This window comes from Chlamydotis macqueenii, chromosome 1 (genome assembly GCF_036417535.1).
Source record: "Chlamydotis macqueenii isolate bChlMac1 chromosome 1, bChlMac1.mat, whole genome shotgun sequence".
In the NCBI taxonomy this organism is placed as follows: Eukaryota; Metazoa; Chordata; class Aves; order Otidiformes; family Otididae; genus Chlamydotis; species Chlamydotis macqueenii.
In genome coordinates, this window is record NC_141556.1 from 201,626,389 (window position 1) to 201,644,184 (window position 17,796).

Consider the following 17,796-nt stretch of genomic DNA (forward strand, 5'->3'; position numbering starts at 1 on the left):
TAATTCCAAAACAGCCATGCAAATTCAAGAAGCCATTGCACATCACAAATAATGGAGACAGTGGCTTGAAATAGTGACTAGCCTGACAACTGCCTTCGGAGATTCCTGATTTGCCTCCGAGTGGCTCCAAAAGAGAGCCTCCTAACTTGGATACTGCAATGTCCACAAACTGATTTGTCAAGATTTTCCTCCACAACTTTAAGTAGGCATAAAGCTCCGACAGAGTCTCTTTTTTTTGGTTGTTTTGTTTTGTTTTCATTTTAATAGAGCATTGCATGTGCAGTTTGTAGCAGTAGAAAATGGAACTGGGCACCTCTTAAGGCCAATTAACCTTTTACATCATTTCAAGGGACGAGAGGGGGAAACTTTCTCATTTTTTTCTCTTATTTGTGTAGTTTTATACACTAACTCCCCAGGACAGATCTACTTGCTGTTTTGAATGAGAGGATGCTTGTTCTACTGACATGCTCTCCAAGAGGGCAGAGCAGCTGCTAACTCAAAGCACTGTGCATGTGGATGTCCAGTACAAGAAAAAAAGACGACTGAGCTTCTGGCGTCCCTGCTCAACTCAAACAAGAGAGCCTTAAGATCACAGCAGCGGAGTCTAACAAATAACTACTGTTAATGTTTTTTTGTTGTGTTTTTTTTTTTTTTCCTTTTTCCTCAGTACATATTAGTTGACTTTTCACAGTTCATCTTGAAACTAACTGCTCTATACAACATAATTGCCTAGGATGAGTTAAGAGTTCTGTAGATGGGTAGTTACCAGCAGTTTTAATAATCCCAGGAACAACTTGATGTGTGAGTCAGCAAAGATCACATGAGTCACAACTGATTGCTAGCAGCAAGAAGAGAATTCAGTTCCCACAAGGAAAGATGGTACATTTTAGAACTTCTGACCTATTCCTTGTGGCTCCGTTAATAATTATTTCATAGATAAACATAATTGTATTACATTCCTAAATCAAGAATCTGATGCTACCTGAAATATCTGTCATAATATGATTCTCTTCAGGGAGAAAAAAAAAAAAAAGCAAAACCAGCAGTGATAGAGTGAAATACATATACTTTTCAGTACTAAGTAGCACACACTAATTAAAAAAAAAAAAAAAAAAAAACAGATACTGAAGTAAAATGCCAGAATACCAGAATGTATTTATTTGTCTTGGTTTCTTTTAATTCTGAGGAGTGATACTGCTGATACTAAATCTCACTGATGTATAATTAGCCATAATACAAAACAGACAAGAACTTGTTAAAGAAACAAGACAGAATTCCATTGAGCTAAATAATAATGTTTATTATTTTTGTCTGTATCAGCCACAATCCAGATAACACAAACAGAAGAAAAGAGAATAAAAACAGGGAGACTCCTGGGGAAAGAATCAGGTGACACAAGCTGGATAATACTAAAGAATTTATGGGTGCAAAATTTATGCCTGCACAGTGTATATTGAGGATAAAGACACTTGTTCATTAAAAAAAAAGTTTCTGCATCTATCCTATCTTTATAACATTCTATGTTACCTAGAAGGTTTGAAACTTGTAAAAATCATGCATCTATTTTGCACCAAACTCTCACTAGGCATGACAAATGACTGACCTCCTTTACATTAATTCACTGTCAATCTGAAGTATTTAATCTTTATCCAAAATATTAATTGCAAAGGGAGCTGAGAGTAACTATGCACAGCGTGATACATCTGAAAGAGTAAATGGCAAAGTGTGGTCAAGTCTTGGCTACTTCAGATTGAGGAAAGCACAGCTGTTTTTAAGACGGGGGAAGAAACTCCTTAGAGCAAGGGTAAGTTAGATCAAACTGTCATTACTATGCCTTCCTAGTATTAATGATTCACTGTCATTCATCATATTATTTTTGCTTTAAAGATGCCACTTCCTGCATAAACTTTTTGATGGCAGAAAAAAAATCACAGCTTGGCTGAATCACGTGCAAGTGGAGCTAATATCCATGTTCTACCATCAATTAATATGGCCCTTTCAAATATTATGGTCCTTGCATTGCTGCAGATCACATGCTGCCATGTGCATTTCAAAACAGAGGAAGAGACAACACAGGCAATTGTTGCTAGCTGTTTATTTTTTCATGAGAAAAGCTAGTAAAGCTGGGGAGTAGTTTTTCAAAACTGAATCTGCTGGAAAATATGTGAAAATGTGAAAAGGCTTTTTATAGCACGAATTCTTTGATGTTCACAGTTTAAAAAAAAAAATCAAGTTGTAGATTATTTGAGGAACAAGCCAATCTGTTTATTCAAGAAAGCCAGGAAAATAGCTTAGAACGCATGCACAAAATATCTGACTCTAAACCAGGCACGTTACATCTGAAAGTGGCAAAACAAATAAATCTGGGTAACTCGGAACAACATGGAAAAAATACCTAAAATGCATTATACAGCCACAAAGATGCATGTAGAATTTTTGTCAAAGAACAACACTTCTATGGAAGAATTAAACATTTGTAAATAAAAAGTAAGAAATCATAAAAATCAGAAGTCAAAGATAGTAATTAAAATAAAACAAAAAACCCCAATAAATCACTGGATTAAATAACAGATGGATTAAAATAAATATGAAGAACACTATCATAATTCTGTTTATATTACAGTGTGTCATGGAGGTTAACTAAAACTACTTCTCATCTATTTCGTGTAATGGAGTTATTAGAATAGATGAGTTGTATAAAAAGAGCATCTAAAAAGGCACAGGCTACAGGAAATGCAAATAAAACTGAATGCTGTTATTGGAGCTTAGATCAGCAAAAAAAAAATTACATTGCGCTTAGTTACTGAAGAGACCTTCAACTCTAGCATTGCCTCAAAAAAAAAAAAAGTTCATGGAGCTATCAACTCAGTTACGAACACTTATTATTGGTAAGGGGAAAAAAAAAAAAAGAAAAAAAAACAAAACACTTGAGTTCTACCTTTTTTCAAAATTGAATTTTATTTTTCTTTTTTAATAATCACACCCTGACAGAAGTCGTCTTTTTCAGAGTGTGAATTTCCAGTGCCAAGGTGGATTAAGATGGATTTCCAATGCTAAGCTTGAAATAGGAATGTATTTTAAAATCTTCAGAATGTAGTCCTTGTATTAAGCCCCTACATATACGGTGGTTTTGTACAAAACTTACCAAGTCAGTATCACTGCAGACTGAAGTAAAACTTCCCAGTGGCCTGCACAGTTGTAGATATTCTTTAAAAAAGGAAGTGAAGGCAGAAGGAGGCACAGAGAGCAAGATTCATCTATACAAAGCTGTCTTTGATGATAAGCAAACATCTAGCTTGTTGGGGCATGTTAAAGATATGAACAAATTCTAGGTCACTGCTCTAGGGAGATCAAATACCCTATGAAAGCACACAGTATCATTCAAGCTCTGTTAGACCTGAATTTGATTTCTGTCAGTTTACCTTTTACTCTTATAAGCTCCTTTGATGTACATGACAATCCATCAGGCAATGGGTGCTTTAGAAGCTAGAAATCCCTTCTTTGAAGCTCCAAGTGAAATAAATCAGCTGTCAACCTTCATGAACTGTTTTTTTCCTAAATAGTTTTAAATGCCTGTTTAATATCCAAACAATAAAATGTCTTTTCTTTGCTACATTTAGGTTACAAGTAAAAGGAAAGTTGTCTTTGTCCTCAGTCACCTCATTTTAAATGTAAAACCTTACATCTTTAAAAATGTTAGTGACCAAATCTAAGACATAGAACTGAGATACTGTAGATTTAGTTTGAATGCATAAAATAAGCTAATTTTAACATCCAAGAAATAATATGTGGGATACCAAAGAGAACATACACACCATCCATTTTTTGTCTCTTTTCAAGTTTGATACACCTGATGAATGTATGCGGTTTTATATCTGAGTAGAAGCAGCTCAGTGGTTTCACTCCCACTCAGTAAAATCAAACTGCCTCCCCCTGCCCAAAGGTTAATGGAAGGCAGTGACCAAACACCAGCCATCTTCGATGACAGTCTCCTAACTATCGTAATGTTGTAGGGTGAAGATGAGGCAAACCTTGCCAGTGAAAGCAAGCAAATCAGACCTTTTGTCCCACGATTAGTAACTCAGTCAGGAAAAGAGAAATATTGAAGGGAGAGGAAACTTGAAAATACATTATAATAAGAGATATGCTTGGAAAAGTCTAAATCTGAGTTTCCTCTCTGTATTACATAGGACTTTAAAAAAAAAAAAAAAAAAAACAACTAAGTCCTAGGTCCTTTCTTGTACTGCCAAATTATTTCTCTTTAGAAGCAACTACTCTTTAACAGAGTTCCAGGAGAGACATGTGGGTCATGTAAGACTCAGGACACTGAACTTAGTCATTCTGAAGATGGATTATAATCCAAGTTTCTCACCAACAGCAACTAGAGCAACTCCAGCTGCTGTGCTACTGTCCAAAAGCAACCTCAGCAATCCCCTGCAGTAAAGAGCGGCTGAGTTTCTGAATCCTGGAAACGGTTCCAGAATTAGTCTGCTGAGGGAAGAATAAACTGAAGATATTAAAGAGGTGTACGTTCAAGGCAAGCTGAGCTGTTCAGATCTGCAAATACAGAAGTTCTGGGCGTGCGCAGAGGCAGAACATTAAGCAGCTAGTAAATTTTACTGGCAAAAGTTCAGACAACTATATACTTAGGAATGCACAAGTTGTAAAGAACATATTCCTGGTTTTAGACCCTTAAATACTTCCTGTGTCTTACTAGGCACTTAAGAGTTTTTTGCAGACCTATACTATTTCATAGGAAATTTACCTACCTTTTAGTATGCCAATGAAAACTGGTTACAAATTAAAAATAGCAGCAGAATTTAGAAGATTCACAGTTGACTCAGTTGACAAAGTACTGCTGAACACTTTGCAATGAACCAGGCTATGTCATTAAAACATAGTTTTTCAACATGTATTTTTAAAGTCCTGCATGATTTATACTTACTGAAAATTTTCTTTTTGTTACATACTCCATTAAAAAATTAACTGCATCATTGTATTAGTGATATCATATTAAATATATAAGGAACAATACAAAATGTTACTGCAAGCAAAGCACAGATAATACTTACCAATATTAATTTCATCATCAGTTTCAGCATCTCCAATACACTCAAACTGGAAATCTTGTAAAGACTGTGAAAATTTTTGCACTGCCATGGATAAATCTAAAATTCAAGAAAAAGAAAAAAAGAAAATCAGATTTACTCCACTATAACTTCACTGGAGCAGGGTTTCACGTATTTCTGCAAGAAACATTTTCTTTCTGTTTGCAAAGTTTCCTTTCTAGTATCCTTTTTGGTAACTCCAAAAATCCCCATCACCATTTCAAAGCCAAAGTACCCAAGGCATCCCAGAAACCTATGAAACATGCCAATGCCAGATTTCAAACATTAATATATGTATTATGTTGACAACTGAAGAATGTTACACTTCTTGAAAAATAATAAATTGGTACAAGAAACGAATGTCTAGTGCTGAATTGCATATGTAAGTAGACCGCTGTTGTTTAAAATACTGGAAGATTAGTTTGCAAATTAAAAAAAAGCTCATGAGAGTTTCTTTCATAAGTATTATCAGAAGAACTACATTCTAACTATTCTAATACACAAAACATTACACACTGTTATGTAAAAGCTTTGTAAAAAGAAATTGAAGGGAAAAAAAATAAACCACAAGTGCTTGCCAGTCAACTAGGTCGTCCATGGATTACGAGCACTATTTTCACTGAATTACAGAGTGGACCTTCAGACCAAAGAAATGTCAAAAAGCAATCTAAATTCCACAGGATAAAAGTTCATTAGAATTGTACACCCTCCAACAACAACAACAACAAAAATGTAAATATAGACTATTGATGTAACCACCTAAATCTGTTCTTTTCTTTTTGAGGTATACCAATGGCAAATGCAGAGATGAATGTGACAACAAATGAACTCAGTCAAGACTTAAAAATGCTTCCAGTCCAGAGAAGCCCAGAAAACCAGCAACGCTTCTCTATGTCCTAGAGGACATATCTATGGTATCTATTTTGAAGCTAGGAAAACTGGCAATTAAGATTCTGATATCTGCTAAATCTAATCAAAAGTCATGGTAAGGATAAGTTATGAACAAAAGTCAAGTAATAAATTCTCTTTCAAAAGCATCACGTGTCTGTCTCCATCCTTGAGGATGTTCAAAAGTTGTCTGGACATGGTCCTGGGCAGCTGGCTCTAGGTGGCCCTGCTTGAGCAGAAGGGTTGGACCAGATGACCTCCATAGGCCCCTTCCAAGCTCAGCGATTTCATGATTCTGTGATTTCCTTAACTCTCTGTTATTGTAAATCCACAAATACTCATTTATTCAATGCTGGACACAAAATTAGAAGGCTAATCTTTTTCCTGGCACAAATAAAACCTAGTATATAAATACAAAAATTGGCTTAACGACCTAAATCAAGATACACACATACAAAGAAAAAAGCGTTATTTAAATTCTAACAATCTCCAACAGTAAAAACCATTCCACTATCCTAAATGAAATAAGGGTTGGAAATCTCTCAAACACCTCCAAATAAGAATTCACATGGTAAGATAACTGATTTTTTTTTTTAACTAAAAATAACCACTACCAAGCAACAGAATCCCTACCAGAATTCTGCTCTATCCCTATATTTGCTCACTGGCTGCTGCTTTTGTATTTTCACATGCAGCTATAGAGTACATCAGTCCAGCAAGAGAATCAGTAGTCTCATACACAGATATGAACAGATTTTTTTCTTGTATTAGTAAGGAATTCTGTATGTTTATCATAGAATCATAGAATGGTGTGGGTTGGAAGGGGCCTTCAAAGGCCATCTAGTCCAACACCCCTGCAAGAAGCAGGGACATCTCCAATAAGATAAGGTTGCTCAGAGCCTCGTCCAAGCTGGTCTTGAATGTTTCCAGGGATGGGGCTTCCACCACCTTTCTGGGCAACCTGTGCCAGTGTTCCACTATTCTGTGATTCTATGATAAAGCTTCCTTACATCCACATCACATAATTAGATATATAAATTCTTATTTTATCTGTGAGACACACTGTCCTTCACAGCATACTGACATTGGTAACGAAATTAGCTATCAAGTGGATTCATCTGTAATTTCCTGACACTGAAGTATCCTCTCATTACCAAAATATACTGTGTGTTCCATTAAGATACACACAAAATTACTGCATCCTTCTTGAACATTTCCTACTGTTCTGTACATGAAAATTGTATTATTACATGTATAAACAAATCAGACGCTAAACACAAAGTGTTTCCTATTGTCTGTATACATGAAAACAAAATAGATCTTTCTAAGCTGAAGCACTCAGTTTTACGCAAATACTGCATATACCTTCGATATCTAAGTAACTGTTTGTTCTACAGCTGTTAGAAAGATGTAAACTTGATTTGTTCACAGCACGATGCTTTTGAGTTTAAAGGGAAGAAATGCAGTTTTATTGTTGGCTCTTTCACCAAGTTACTAGACTGAGTCCTAAACCCTTCAATAAAATTGCTGCGTACCAATGTATGCCTAAAGGGATAATACATCTTTAAGGTGACTGAATGACAAAGATTCTATACTGCAAGTACACCAAAATGTAAAAATTAACTATCACTAAAAGCAATGTAGATTTATTTCCTCTGGACAATCTAACAGTTGCCCACGATAACCAGCATCTCCGTGAATGTGAAAGGAAATGACGGACTATGGACTCTCCCCTATCACTTTTCCCCACATGCAGAGCTCAGTGGAACAAATGCCAAGGGAAAGGAAAACAAATTATAAAAATATGCAAGGTGGAGTCTCCATTTTATATCCTGGATTAGTCATACATTGATGCTGATCTGTGTTTCTCTGTGTCAGCAATCAGACAGTGTTAACGCTTATACATTTTGAACCCGAAGGAGGCATATTTAACCTAACTCAGAAATAGTAGGTACGAAGAATGTAGTAAGAATTACAGAGCTCATTAGATAACTTGATAAAGCCATCCAGAAAGATACCATTTGGAGATTTCTGCCTCTATATGAGACCTAATCTAATAGCTTGAAAGTACTAGGAGATATACTAAGGTTAAAGCTGTTCAGTGTAGCAAGGAGTAAAATGAAGTTCCAAGGTCAGATGTTTCCCGTAACACTAACTTATAGGTTCTGTACAAAGTTAATTTTACCTGAAAATATAAAAAAAAAAAAAATATTATTCTACAGAAAATTCCAGCTTACTTGGACAGCTTCCTAGAGGCTGTAATAGGAGTTACTCTGTAAGAACTCACAGCTCAACACAGCAGTTGAACCACCAACATTGGACCAAGCGGTACAATTAGTAATATTTATTAACCTCTTTCTTAGGAGCATCATCACTTTGCTTGATCACAAAATTCACCTGGGCACAGAAAGGACAAGTTGTGCAATAAGCAGACCTCCTTTAAGAGATACAAAGATTCAAAACTGAACTAAATCAGATTTAAGAGCAACTGCCTCTTCAATCAGTAAGAGGCAAACAGTATCACTACCATCTTATCTTGTCTAGACAAAAAATAAGAAGAGCAGAGACCTCGTCTAGCTTTATAAGATGTTATTTATCACTCTACATCCCAGAGTCTTAATACCATTGAGAGACCCGAATACATCCTGCTCCTTCTAGACATAGAAAGGTAAATCATCACACCAAACATCCACAAGCTATGTGGCATTACAAAAGTCACTCTTACTCAGCTTCCAGCATGTACATCTTGATAGTCATGTCCCTCTTTTCGCAGAGTCCACACGCACTAGGATATTTCACTTAGCCCAAGACAGAAATTCTCTTTTCAGCAGAGTCAATTGATCTTTTAAGCTACTATAAAAACCTTATCAGCTTTACTGACTGACAACATAAGTCTATCATCCAGGGAAGGACTGGATGCTGCTCAAAAGTCTCAATGATTCCACAAATGTTGTTGTCCCTGCTCTTCTGCAGGCACTCAAATAGCGTAATCTCTCTGGGTGCCAGCAGCAGAGTGAAGATGCACCCTGTTATACCTCAGCTGGCGGAGGGGTGAATTTCTAACTGGCTATTCTGTTAACATTTATTTTCTGACAGAACTCACATGCACATCTTGTTCCCTGATTTCCCCAATTCCAAAGGAGGATTCAGCTCAGTTTTGCAGTGAGGCATATAGCCAAGAGTAGTCATCTACATGCTACTTACAGTCAGTGGAAGGAGATAACTGAGACAGAGTTGCCTGTTTCAGTAAGGGTTGAATCAAGTCAACTGGCCAGCAAGATTTTTTTTTGTGGAGCTCTGATAGAGGAAGTACTACTACAATGTGACCGGAAACAATAAAAGGATAATTGCAGCTTAACCACAAGAAAGTAATATAAAACCAGTATTAAATATGGATATATGTAGTAACAACCATCAGTATCATAATGCTAATGAAAGAATAATAAAAGCCATCATCCATTCAGGAAAGTCACAGAGAAATCCAGAAATACGTTATTCTATTGTACTTCTTCCTCAAGTTTTATATTTTTGATCAATCTGCTTAATACATACTAACCAAACAAAAATATGGACAAGAACACTGCACTATCCTAGAAGTCACATTTATTTAAGATTCACTTTGTTTCAAATTGCCCAAGAAAAGGATTTAATTTGAACTGTAATATATTAACTTATGTTATGATTTAGAAAGGACCTTACATCCTGGATATAGGATAATAAAACTATGATGCAGTCCCTTGTATTACTAGAATTGTTCTTCAGTTTTCTTGTCCTAGATTTGTTAAACAGATGATAAAATAAATTCTTATACAGAGTCTTGAGGAGGAGAGAATAATATATTGCAACAAAGTGATGAAGCAATGGATGCTATTACCTGAAGAACAAAAGAACAAGTATATCTGTTTTGGCACAGCCCTTCACAGCAAGGTTCCAGTTCCACAGATAAGGAAATCTGACAAGATTTCTACAAGTTGGTAAGCACAAACAATTTTTGTGTTTGGGGTGGAAAGGTGTTTGCTTGCTTTTGCCAGTTTGATGGCTGAAGAACAAAAGAAAGTCCAAGCTTTCAACATGAGGCAAACAAGCTCCAAAAGCAGAAACTTGATGCACTTGCAAAAGACCCACATCCCTAGCCTAGTAACAGCCTGCAAGAAACTGTTCTCAGCAAATACATCAAAGCCAAAGTCTTTCCATTTGTTTGCTTGCAAAGATGACTTCATTAACAAATGGAGTTCCAACAACCAATACTCTTCACAACTGATGTCAATCATCCCGGAAAAGCTTGGTATCATTCACCAGGCTAATAAAGAAAAACAGCAGTTGAAACCTAGTGAGAAGATTAAACATGCCTAAGTGAACTCCTGAGCGCCAGCTGGAATGCAGTAAACGGGACTTCAAACAACAGACGCCTTGACTAAAATAGTAACAGCAACATATCTGGTGATCTGACAAAGCTAGTTATTACCGTAGGGCTTCAAAGACAGTAGAAGCAAAGGGGCGATGGCTGAGCTGGCAGAGTATCAGAGGTAATTCTTCAGTCAGCTGAATTTCAGGACAGTTGAAGACTGGAAAGGAGACCATGTACAGTCACCACCAGCATTTCAAACCTTTGGGCAGTTTGATTCCTCTACGAGATATGACTAGATGCATTGCGATGTCATGCCTGATGGTCATGCACTGACACAGAGGTTTATTAAAACCCAAGCTACTTAACAAAATCAAGCATTGAGGAGCTGTAATATGTGCATAAAACACAGTAAAACCTGAACTATATTGCCAGAGGACTTGATAAAATGGCATGCTTAAACACAGAAAATAATTTATAGATTTTATTTACCTTTCCTCCTCAGTATCTGAAAATGAGTCATTGTTGTGGGGTTTTTTTAACTGCTTTACAAACAAATTTATCTTCTTGATTTATTTCATAATCAACACCCATCTTATCAAAAATTTTTGACAGTTATCTATAGACTTGAAAAAGTAGATTTATAACAGAGACATTATTATTGTGAAACAGCAGCTATGAGCATGACTTGCTGCATTCTTACTGCATCAAATGAGAGAAGCACAGAAATATTTAAAAACCCATACAAGTGAAAAAAGGGCTTTCAGTATTACAAATACCAATCTGTAAAACACTACTTATCCAGAAAAATACTTGTGAGATACACATCTCCTTAAATACTTCATGACATGCTTCTTTACTGTGAAGATAAACTGGGAACTGTCTTGGTTTCGTTATTCTGTATGAGAAGGAGCTTCACAGAGACAAGCTATATCAACAGCCAGAAACAAGCTGGAGGAACAAGAACACCCCATTGAGAAGCACTGAACTTCAACAGCTTCTGTGTTTGCTACAGTCAATTTGATTGTAACTAGAACATGTCACAGTGGGACATCTTTTTCCACATCATAGACTGTAAACACAGCAGCTGGCAGTACAATTATATTTAGGCAGTATGAATGATTAAGCAGTTAAAAGCAGTGATCACACAAGATTGCGTATATCACCACTATATTTCAAATTTCTTTCTGCCTTAAGGGCTTTCTCAGTAAAAATTCCAGCTTCACAGTTGTTGGTCTTAATTTATAAAACAGCACCAAAATGCTCCCCGCCCCAATTTTCTCCTCTTTCCACTCCTCATCACACACTACTGCTTTCAAATGAATAATAAATGAAAAATCAATGGCTGTAGGTAACTGTCATATACAGAAAATCTTCCCATTTCATAATGTATTTGGTAACAGGTCAGCACAAACAAGGGGACCTGTAAAGGATTTACAAACTAGCCCAAAGCAGCAATGCTGAGCATGGGGATGTTGCCATACCTCATTACTGCAATTAATTCCCTCAACTGCACATACAAATAATTCTGGGTTTTGCTGACAGAACAGGTAACCCCAGCTTAATAAAACATCACCACCATAACACAAGGGCATGCCCGTATCACCTACACTTAGAAAGCATTTTAAAATGCACACCCACGTGCCTTTTAAACACACACAAAAATCTGTACAGTCAGCTGATACAGCTTCTGCCATCTTCGGTTTCAAACGGCTTTCAATACTGAGTCTTTCCTACCACACATGGTTCATAGCCTACACCATTGCACAAACTATTGTTCATGGCACTTCTATTTTTATAAGTCTATTTGACGAAATTATTTACATACACACATTTGTTACTCTTCACTGCCCAGTTGAATTAATTTGTGGATCAAATTAACTTTTTGGTTTGTCGGGGGGGGGGGGGGGGGGGGGGGGAAGATGACAAATTAAAAAAAAAAAAAAAACAAAAAAAAAACCAGAAAAATCAAAACTCTCCTCTTATGAGTGATCACATTTTTTCCAAATTTCAGCAGAATAATTTAATTTGGCAAAACACAGGGTAAGTTGGCACAGAGGAGAGGCTATCTGCAGAAGCAGACAGAGCTAATGCTGGCTGCTTGCCATAATGCCTTCTAAAGAAGGCAGAAGAAAAGACCACAAGGGAATACAGAATCCAGCGCCCAGTGCCAAAAATTTTGCAGCACAAGGGCCATTGCTCTATATTGACATAGTCTTTCATTGTTGCTATCAATGAACTCTTTATCCTCTTTATTTGCTAGCTTCACTGGTGTATATTCTTTGCCAACTTGCTATTCATGGAACAATAATAAGCAACTAAAATAAACAACCCCCTACCCCAACAATCCCACATTACTTTTCCACCTTAGGCTCAATGTTTTGCTCTTAATTTCAGGGAAGCTAATTTCTTTCTCATCATCTCTGGGGAAAGCACATCAGCTGAATATGTCAACATGCAGCCTATGCATTGCTACATTCCTCTGGGATTAAATAAAGCACTATAGCAGCTTGAAATTTTTCAGTGTCGCTTTCTTACTCACTAATGTTTCCATGAGAAAAGAGCACAATTTACTTTCTCATTCTAGTAAGCACTGGGAAATCCCCTTGATCAAATGCAACAAAGTCCCCACTTTCCTAACACTATGATGCAAGAGCTATTGAAAAGTCCATATCTTCTACAAACTTCATAGCTATTCACACCAACATTTTTAATTCCCAGCTTCCTTATGTTAGAAACTTCTACAGTACTTCGGATATTCTACATATTTCTCTATGGTTAAACATTAAATCCAACACATTCTTGAAGAAGGCACCCCAAGAACAGAACTCTGATTTTTAATGAGGGGATTTTTTTACTCCGCATTTGCTTGCTTACTTGATAAAATTATTCTAAAACTCCCCAGAAACATAACTGTTGAACCAAATAATGTCATACAGTCCAAAGACAATGTTGGTAATATTCCATTCCTCCCTCTTTTCGCTATTCCTCTCCTTACCCCAACTCACTTTGTAGATGTGGAAACCTAACCTTATTCACATAATTAGAAGAACAGAAAGAAGTGAATTTTAGTGTAGTATGTAAAAGATGTAAACACCTATACAACAACTAACTCATTTTGACTTTGCATAGTTATAAATACATGAACGAATTAAAATGCTACTAAAAATGTAAGCCCTAGAACCATCAACGGGGAGGACACTGTGCAGTATGTACTGCGCATCTGCTTCTGTAAAGTTAAGGCACCTATATAGCTTCATAGCTCTTTTTTGCTATATTAAGTGGTGTAGTTTTATTTTGTTTCAATATTCCCATATTCTTGTATTTTATTTCTCACTACCTCATTGCTACAAAATTTTTTCTCTCAATATTTCAGTTTAAAAGACTGTTCAACAATACCACTGCATTTGATTAGAAAACAGACTGACTATGCAGGGAATTACTACAGTCTAAACTTTCCAATCATCAAACCACATTCAAAGAATTAATGCAACAATAAAACCTCTAAAAGTGACTAATCACATGGTTAAAACCAGAACACGACGTTTTCCTTTGAAGTCAAGTGCAATTTTTTGAATATTTTCCAAAAATATGGCTACAAGTTTCAGAAAGTATTTGGTTTCATTTTACTTTTGAAATTATAAAGATTCGCTGCAGGGTATAACTTAGTACTACTTCTAGTATATTATTATATTTTTCTAAATTACAGTCAACCAAAACATTTCTAGATAATGTAAGTTTCACAGATACGCTTAATTTCATTCAGTAAGCTTTTTGGCCAAGATCCACAGTAAAGATTCCAGTATTTCCAGTACTGGAATATTCCAGTATTTCTTTTGTGTTAGAGAAGAATATATATTTGTAAACAAGCACGTTTCCCTGCTTTTTTTTCCATTCTCAAATAATTGAAAAGCAGTACTCATTCACCCACACTCTTCCAATATTTTCCTTGTGTCCGTTGATAAAACTATTCCATCATTCTGTATCAGGAAGATACCAACTCTTTAGCCTAAGTTTTAACCACTCGGTAAAGCAGATGAAACATACCTGAGAAGAAGCTAAGATTATATCTCATACAACATACAGTAAATAATCACTCCTTACCCTCCTTCTTGTTTAAAGATTTATCTGACATTCAAGTTCCTTACTTCACTTGAGGGCTGTATACCACTTTTCCTAAGCCTACTGCCTTCCAGTACGTTTTGCTACGTTTTCCAGAGAGGATGCACTTTGCTGGTCTCCAGCTTAATACATACACCAAAAGAGTCCAGGTCATGGTGGCATACAAGATGTTGTAGCTGAGCCACATGACGAACCCTTTGACCACGCAATCTTCGTCACACACTAATTCTCATACTACAAAAGGATATTAACATTGAGAGCCTTGTACAGCATCTCAAGTTGGTGCAACTCAGGCTGCTCTAAAATCTCAGTCGCAAGTGAACAACATCTTTCAGATGTCTATAGTACTAACGTAGATAGTATCTAAGGTATCCAACTGAAGGACATAAAGCCATGTGGAACTGCTTGGTCAACATCAAACACTACATACATGCCAGTTTTTCTCCCTTTTTCAAATAGAATTCATTTAAGGTTTGCTTCAATGGTCATTTGAATGAGCAAAAATGTAAAGCAGCTTCCTTAGTATAAGATCATATAGAAATCCTAAAGGACTGTAAAAAGCTAGAATATGTTAACTTTTCCCCATCACTTTTTTTCCTTTTTTTTTTTTTGTTTCTTTTTCATATTTTCTTCTATATCATTTTACTTAAACTTCTGCATAGTTTTCTACCACTCCGTTGTCCATCCCAGGTTCCTAAACTTTCTTCCTATAATTTTGCTTTGACCCTCAACATACATTCTCTGGCTCCTTCTGGGGATTTTAAATGCTCTTTTATGATATTCTGCATTCTTCCTCCACCCCATGGACATTTATTTCCCAGAACAGTGTCAGCCTGCTCCAAGGAGCTGGGTCCACATGCCGGTCTTCCCCCTCAGTCTCTTTCGCTGAAACAGTTTATCAGGCTTGCTGCGTCATTTCTCACTCCTGAACATCCCAGAGATGGCAAGCAGAGAGCAGGCAGAGAAGCACCACAAAAAAAAAAGGACAGAAAAACTAAGAGCAGATGCTTCTAGAGCTTGAAAAAGCAGAGTGACTTCCTGTCTGGCAACCAAGGAGTTGCCAGAAAAAACATGGGAATTCCCAGATTTCTAGTGCAATGCAAGGTAATGGCACAGCAGATGGTCTTGTAGTAGTACTTTAAAATACACATTTTCCTCTGTTCTTAATCTTACCATGCATTCAGAGATGGTTTTAAAAATGCATATACTTACAGACAGTGAAACACAAAGCAATATATTATAATATAATTTCACAATATAATTAAAGCTTATGTTGTAACGCATGTTGTAATGCATATAACACATAAGGAGCCACAGTTCTGACAACAATTTGGGCAAGATCAGTTCTGCCAGTTCTGTGCTGCATACGTGTACATGTAGAATGAGATGCAGTTTCCCCACTACAACCCCTACCCAAATATGTACCCAGGAGAAAAAAAAAAAAAAAAAAAAAAAAATTGAGTTAGTCAGTTCTGGTATGAACAGGGAGCTATTAAGAAAATGCTTCTACAAAAACCAAAAATAACAGACTACAGCAATTATCATGTAGATCTCTCACTGTAAAGATTCCTGCAATATATCTTCAAATGCTTTTATGTGCCATGATTTCTACATGAAGTATTCTGTGAAGAGAGCTGCTCAAAGGAGGATGGGTCACATTGGTCTGTGCTGGACGGCGGGGGAGGGATGCAAGGAATGAAAGCAGTTATCAGGCATTTGTAAGTAGTGAGCTCTTGGAACAACATTAGAGTTGAGGGTCATGGGAAACAGAAGCTTTGCTCACCCTTCTTCCTGGCAACGTCTTCAGCACTTGGGCAACAAAGTAAAATATTTTGTAAGAACAGAAGGAGGAGGAGAGAGGAAAAAAATTAAAATGTGTATATTTAGCCCATTAAAAAAAAATACTACCAGTTTGCTTTAAAGGAAATGAAACACTTTCTATATGAAATTCTTTTGGGCTTTCAGAGCTCAGGAGTACAACACTTGATTAGATTCCTTTGATCAGACAACTAATATCACAGTCACATGAACTTGCACATAACAGGGTTGTGTGGGGTTTTTTTCCCTAACCCAGACACACACACAAACAGATGTAAGTAATTTGTTTAGAGAGTCAGATACGCACTTCCAGACACGGAAGACAGAACTGAGTCCTCAAATCAAGGAAGATTTTGTCCAGTTAAGTTAAATGGCAGTAAATGCCTTTACCAAATTTGGCCTAAAGGAGTTTCTTGCACTCAGACAGTCTACCATAGAGCCAATTCACTACATAGCTACTTCTCACTACTTAGGGAGAATGGATACCAAACACATCAGTTTTATATAGCAAACTGGCTTAATATGCTAGTTAAATCCTCTTCTACCTTCCAAACATGAAAGGAATTCAGAAAATGCAGATATGAGAGCCATGAAAGCACTTAAAAGTCTTAAAGATACATTTTTGAGGGTTTAAATTCAATCACTTGCAGTGTCCTAAACTCAAAAATCTGTTACCTAAATACCTACATGTTAATAACGTGGGGAAAAAGTAGCCAAACGAAATATGCTTTTAAACAATGAAACGCACAACTACAAATCTGTTTCACCAGGTGAGGTCCTGTTTGCATAGCTCAGGAATCAAATGTTCCTAAGGAGTCTGCAGTTAACTCCAGTTTGTATGGGACTATTTCCTTAACAGTTAGGAAATAGTTTTTGTATCTTATGCACTTTCCAGTTTTACTGCATTCAGCCAGAGAGGGGAAAAAAAAATAAACCCCGTAAGAAGCAGTAATCATATAAAGTTTCTCTCTATGTACAAAACTATTTCAAAGAACAGCCTTTGCGTATTTTACAGGAAAGAGAGAAATATCCCTCACATTGATTTAATTGGACTCTTTTACTTAATCAACTTCTCAGAAAAAAATAAGGACTCTTAATGATCTTCTCTTCTAGTGAAGTCTGCCCAGTTTTTCTTAAGTCAAATAACCTGTAAGAAGGACCAGCTAGGCTTCTACATATTTCATCTACTGGTTTTTTTTTCAACTTTAAAATCTCTGGAATATTGCTTTACTTTCCTGTCATGTAAAGATTTAGGAACATATGACAACATCCTCTTGTTATCTTCCTGGCAGAGTGATATCCTTTAATTAATAATCTTACCATCCATTAGTACTAGCAGTGTTTATGTTACAGCATGTGTAATGAGTTCTGAACTAACTATTATCACTCACAATTGAGACCTCATCATTAAAACAGATAAATAACTATGTTGTTTTAATACTCTACACTTGGGCCAGGTCAAGAGACAAATTAAATATTAGTAATTATTTGACATCTGGAAAAAGGAACAGACGC

The 17,796-nt window shown here is 36.3% G+C and overlaps 1 protein-coding gene across 1 annotated transcript in view; it reads right to left on the reverse strand.

Annotated features, from left to right (window-relative positions):
- The window catches only part of ARHGAP42 (Rho GTPase activating protein 42), a 166,550-nt gene that overhangs the window by 122,635 nt on the left and 26,119 nt on the right, over positions 1 to 17,796 (reverse strand). Inside the window, exon 2 of the mRNA XM_086739604.1 lies at positions 5,073 to 5,168. Coding sequence (XP_086595730.1) covers positions 5,073 to 5,168 — 96 coding nt within the window. The remainder of the gene's footprint in view (positions 1 to 5,072; positions 5,169 to 17,796) is intronic.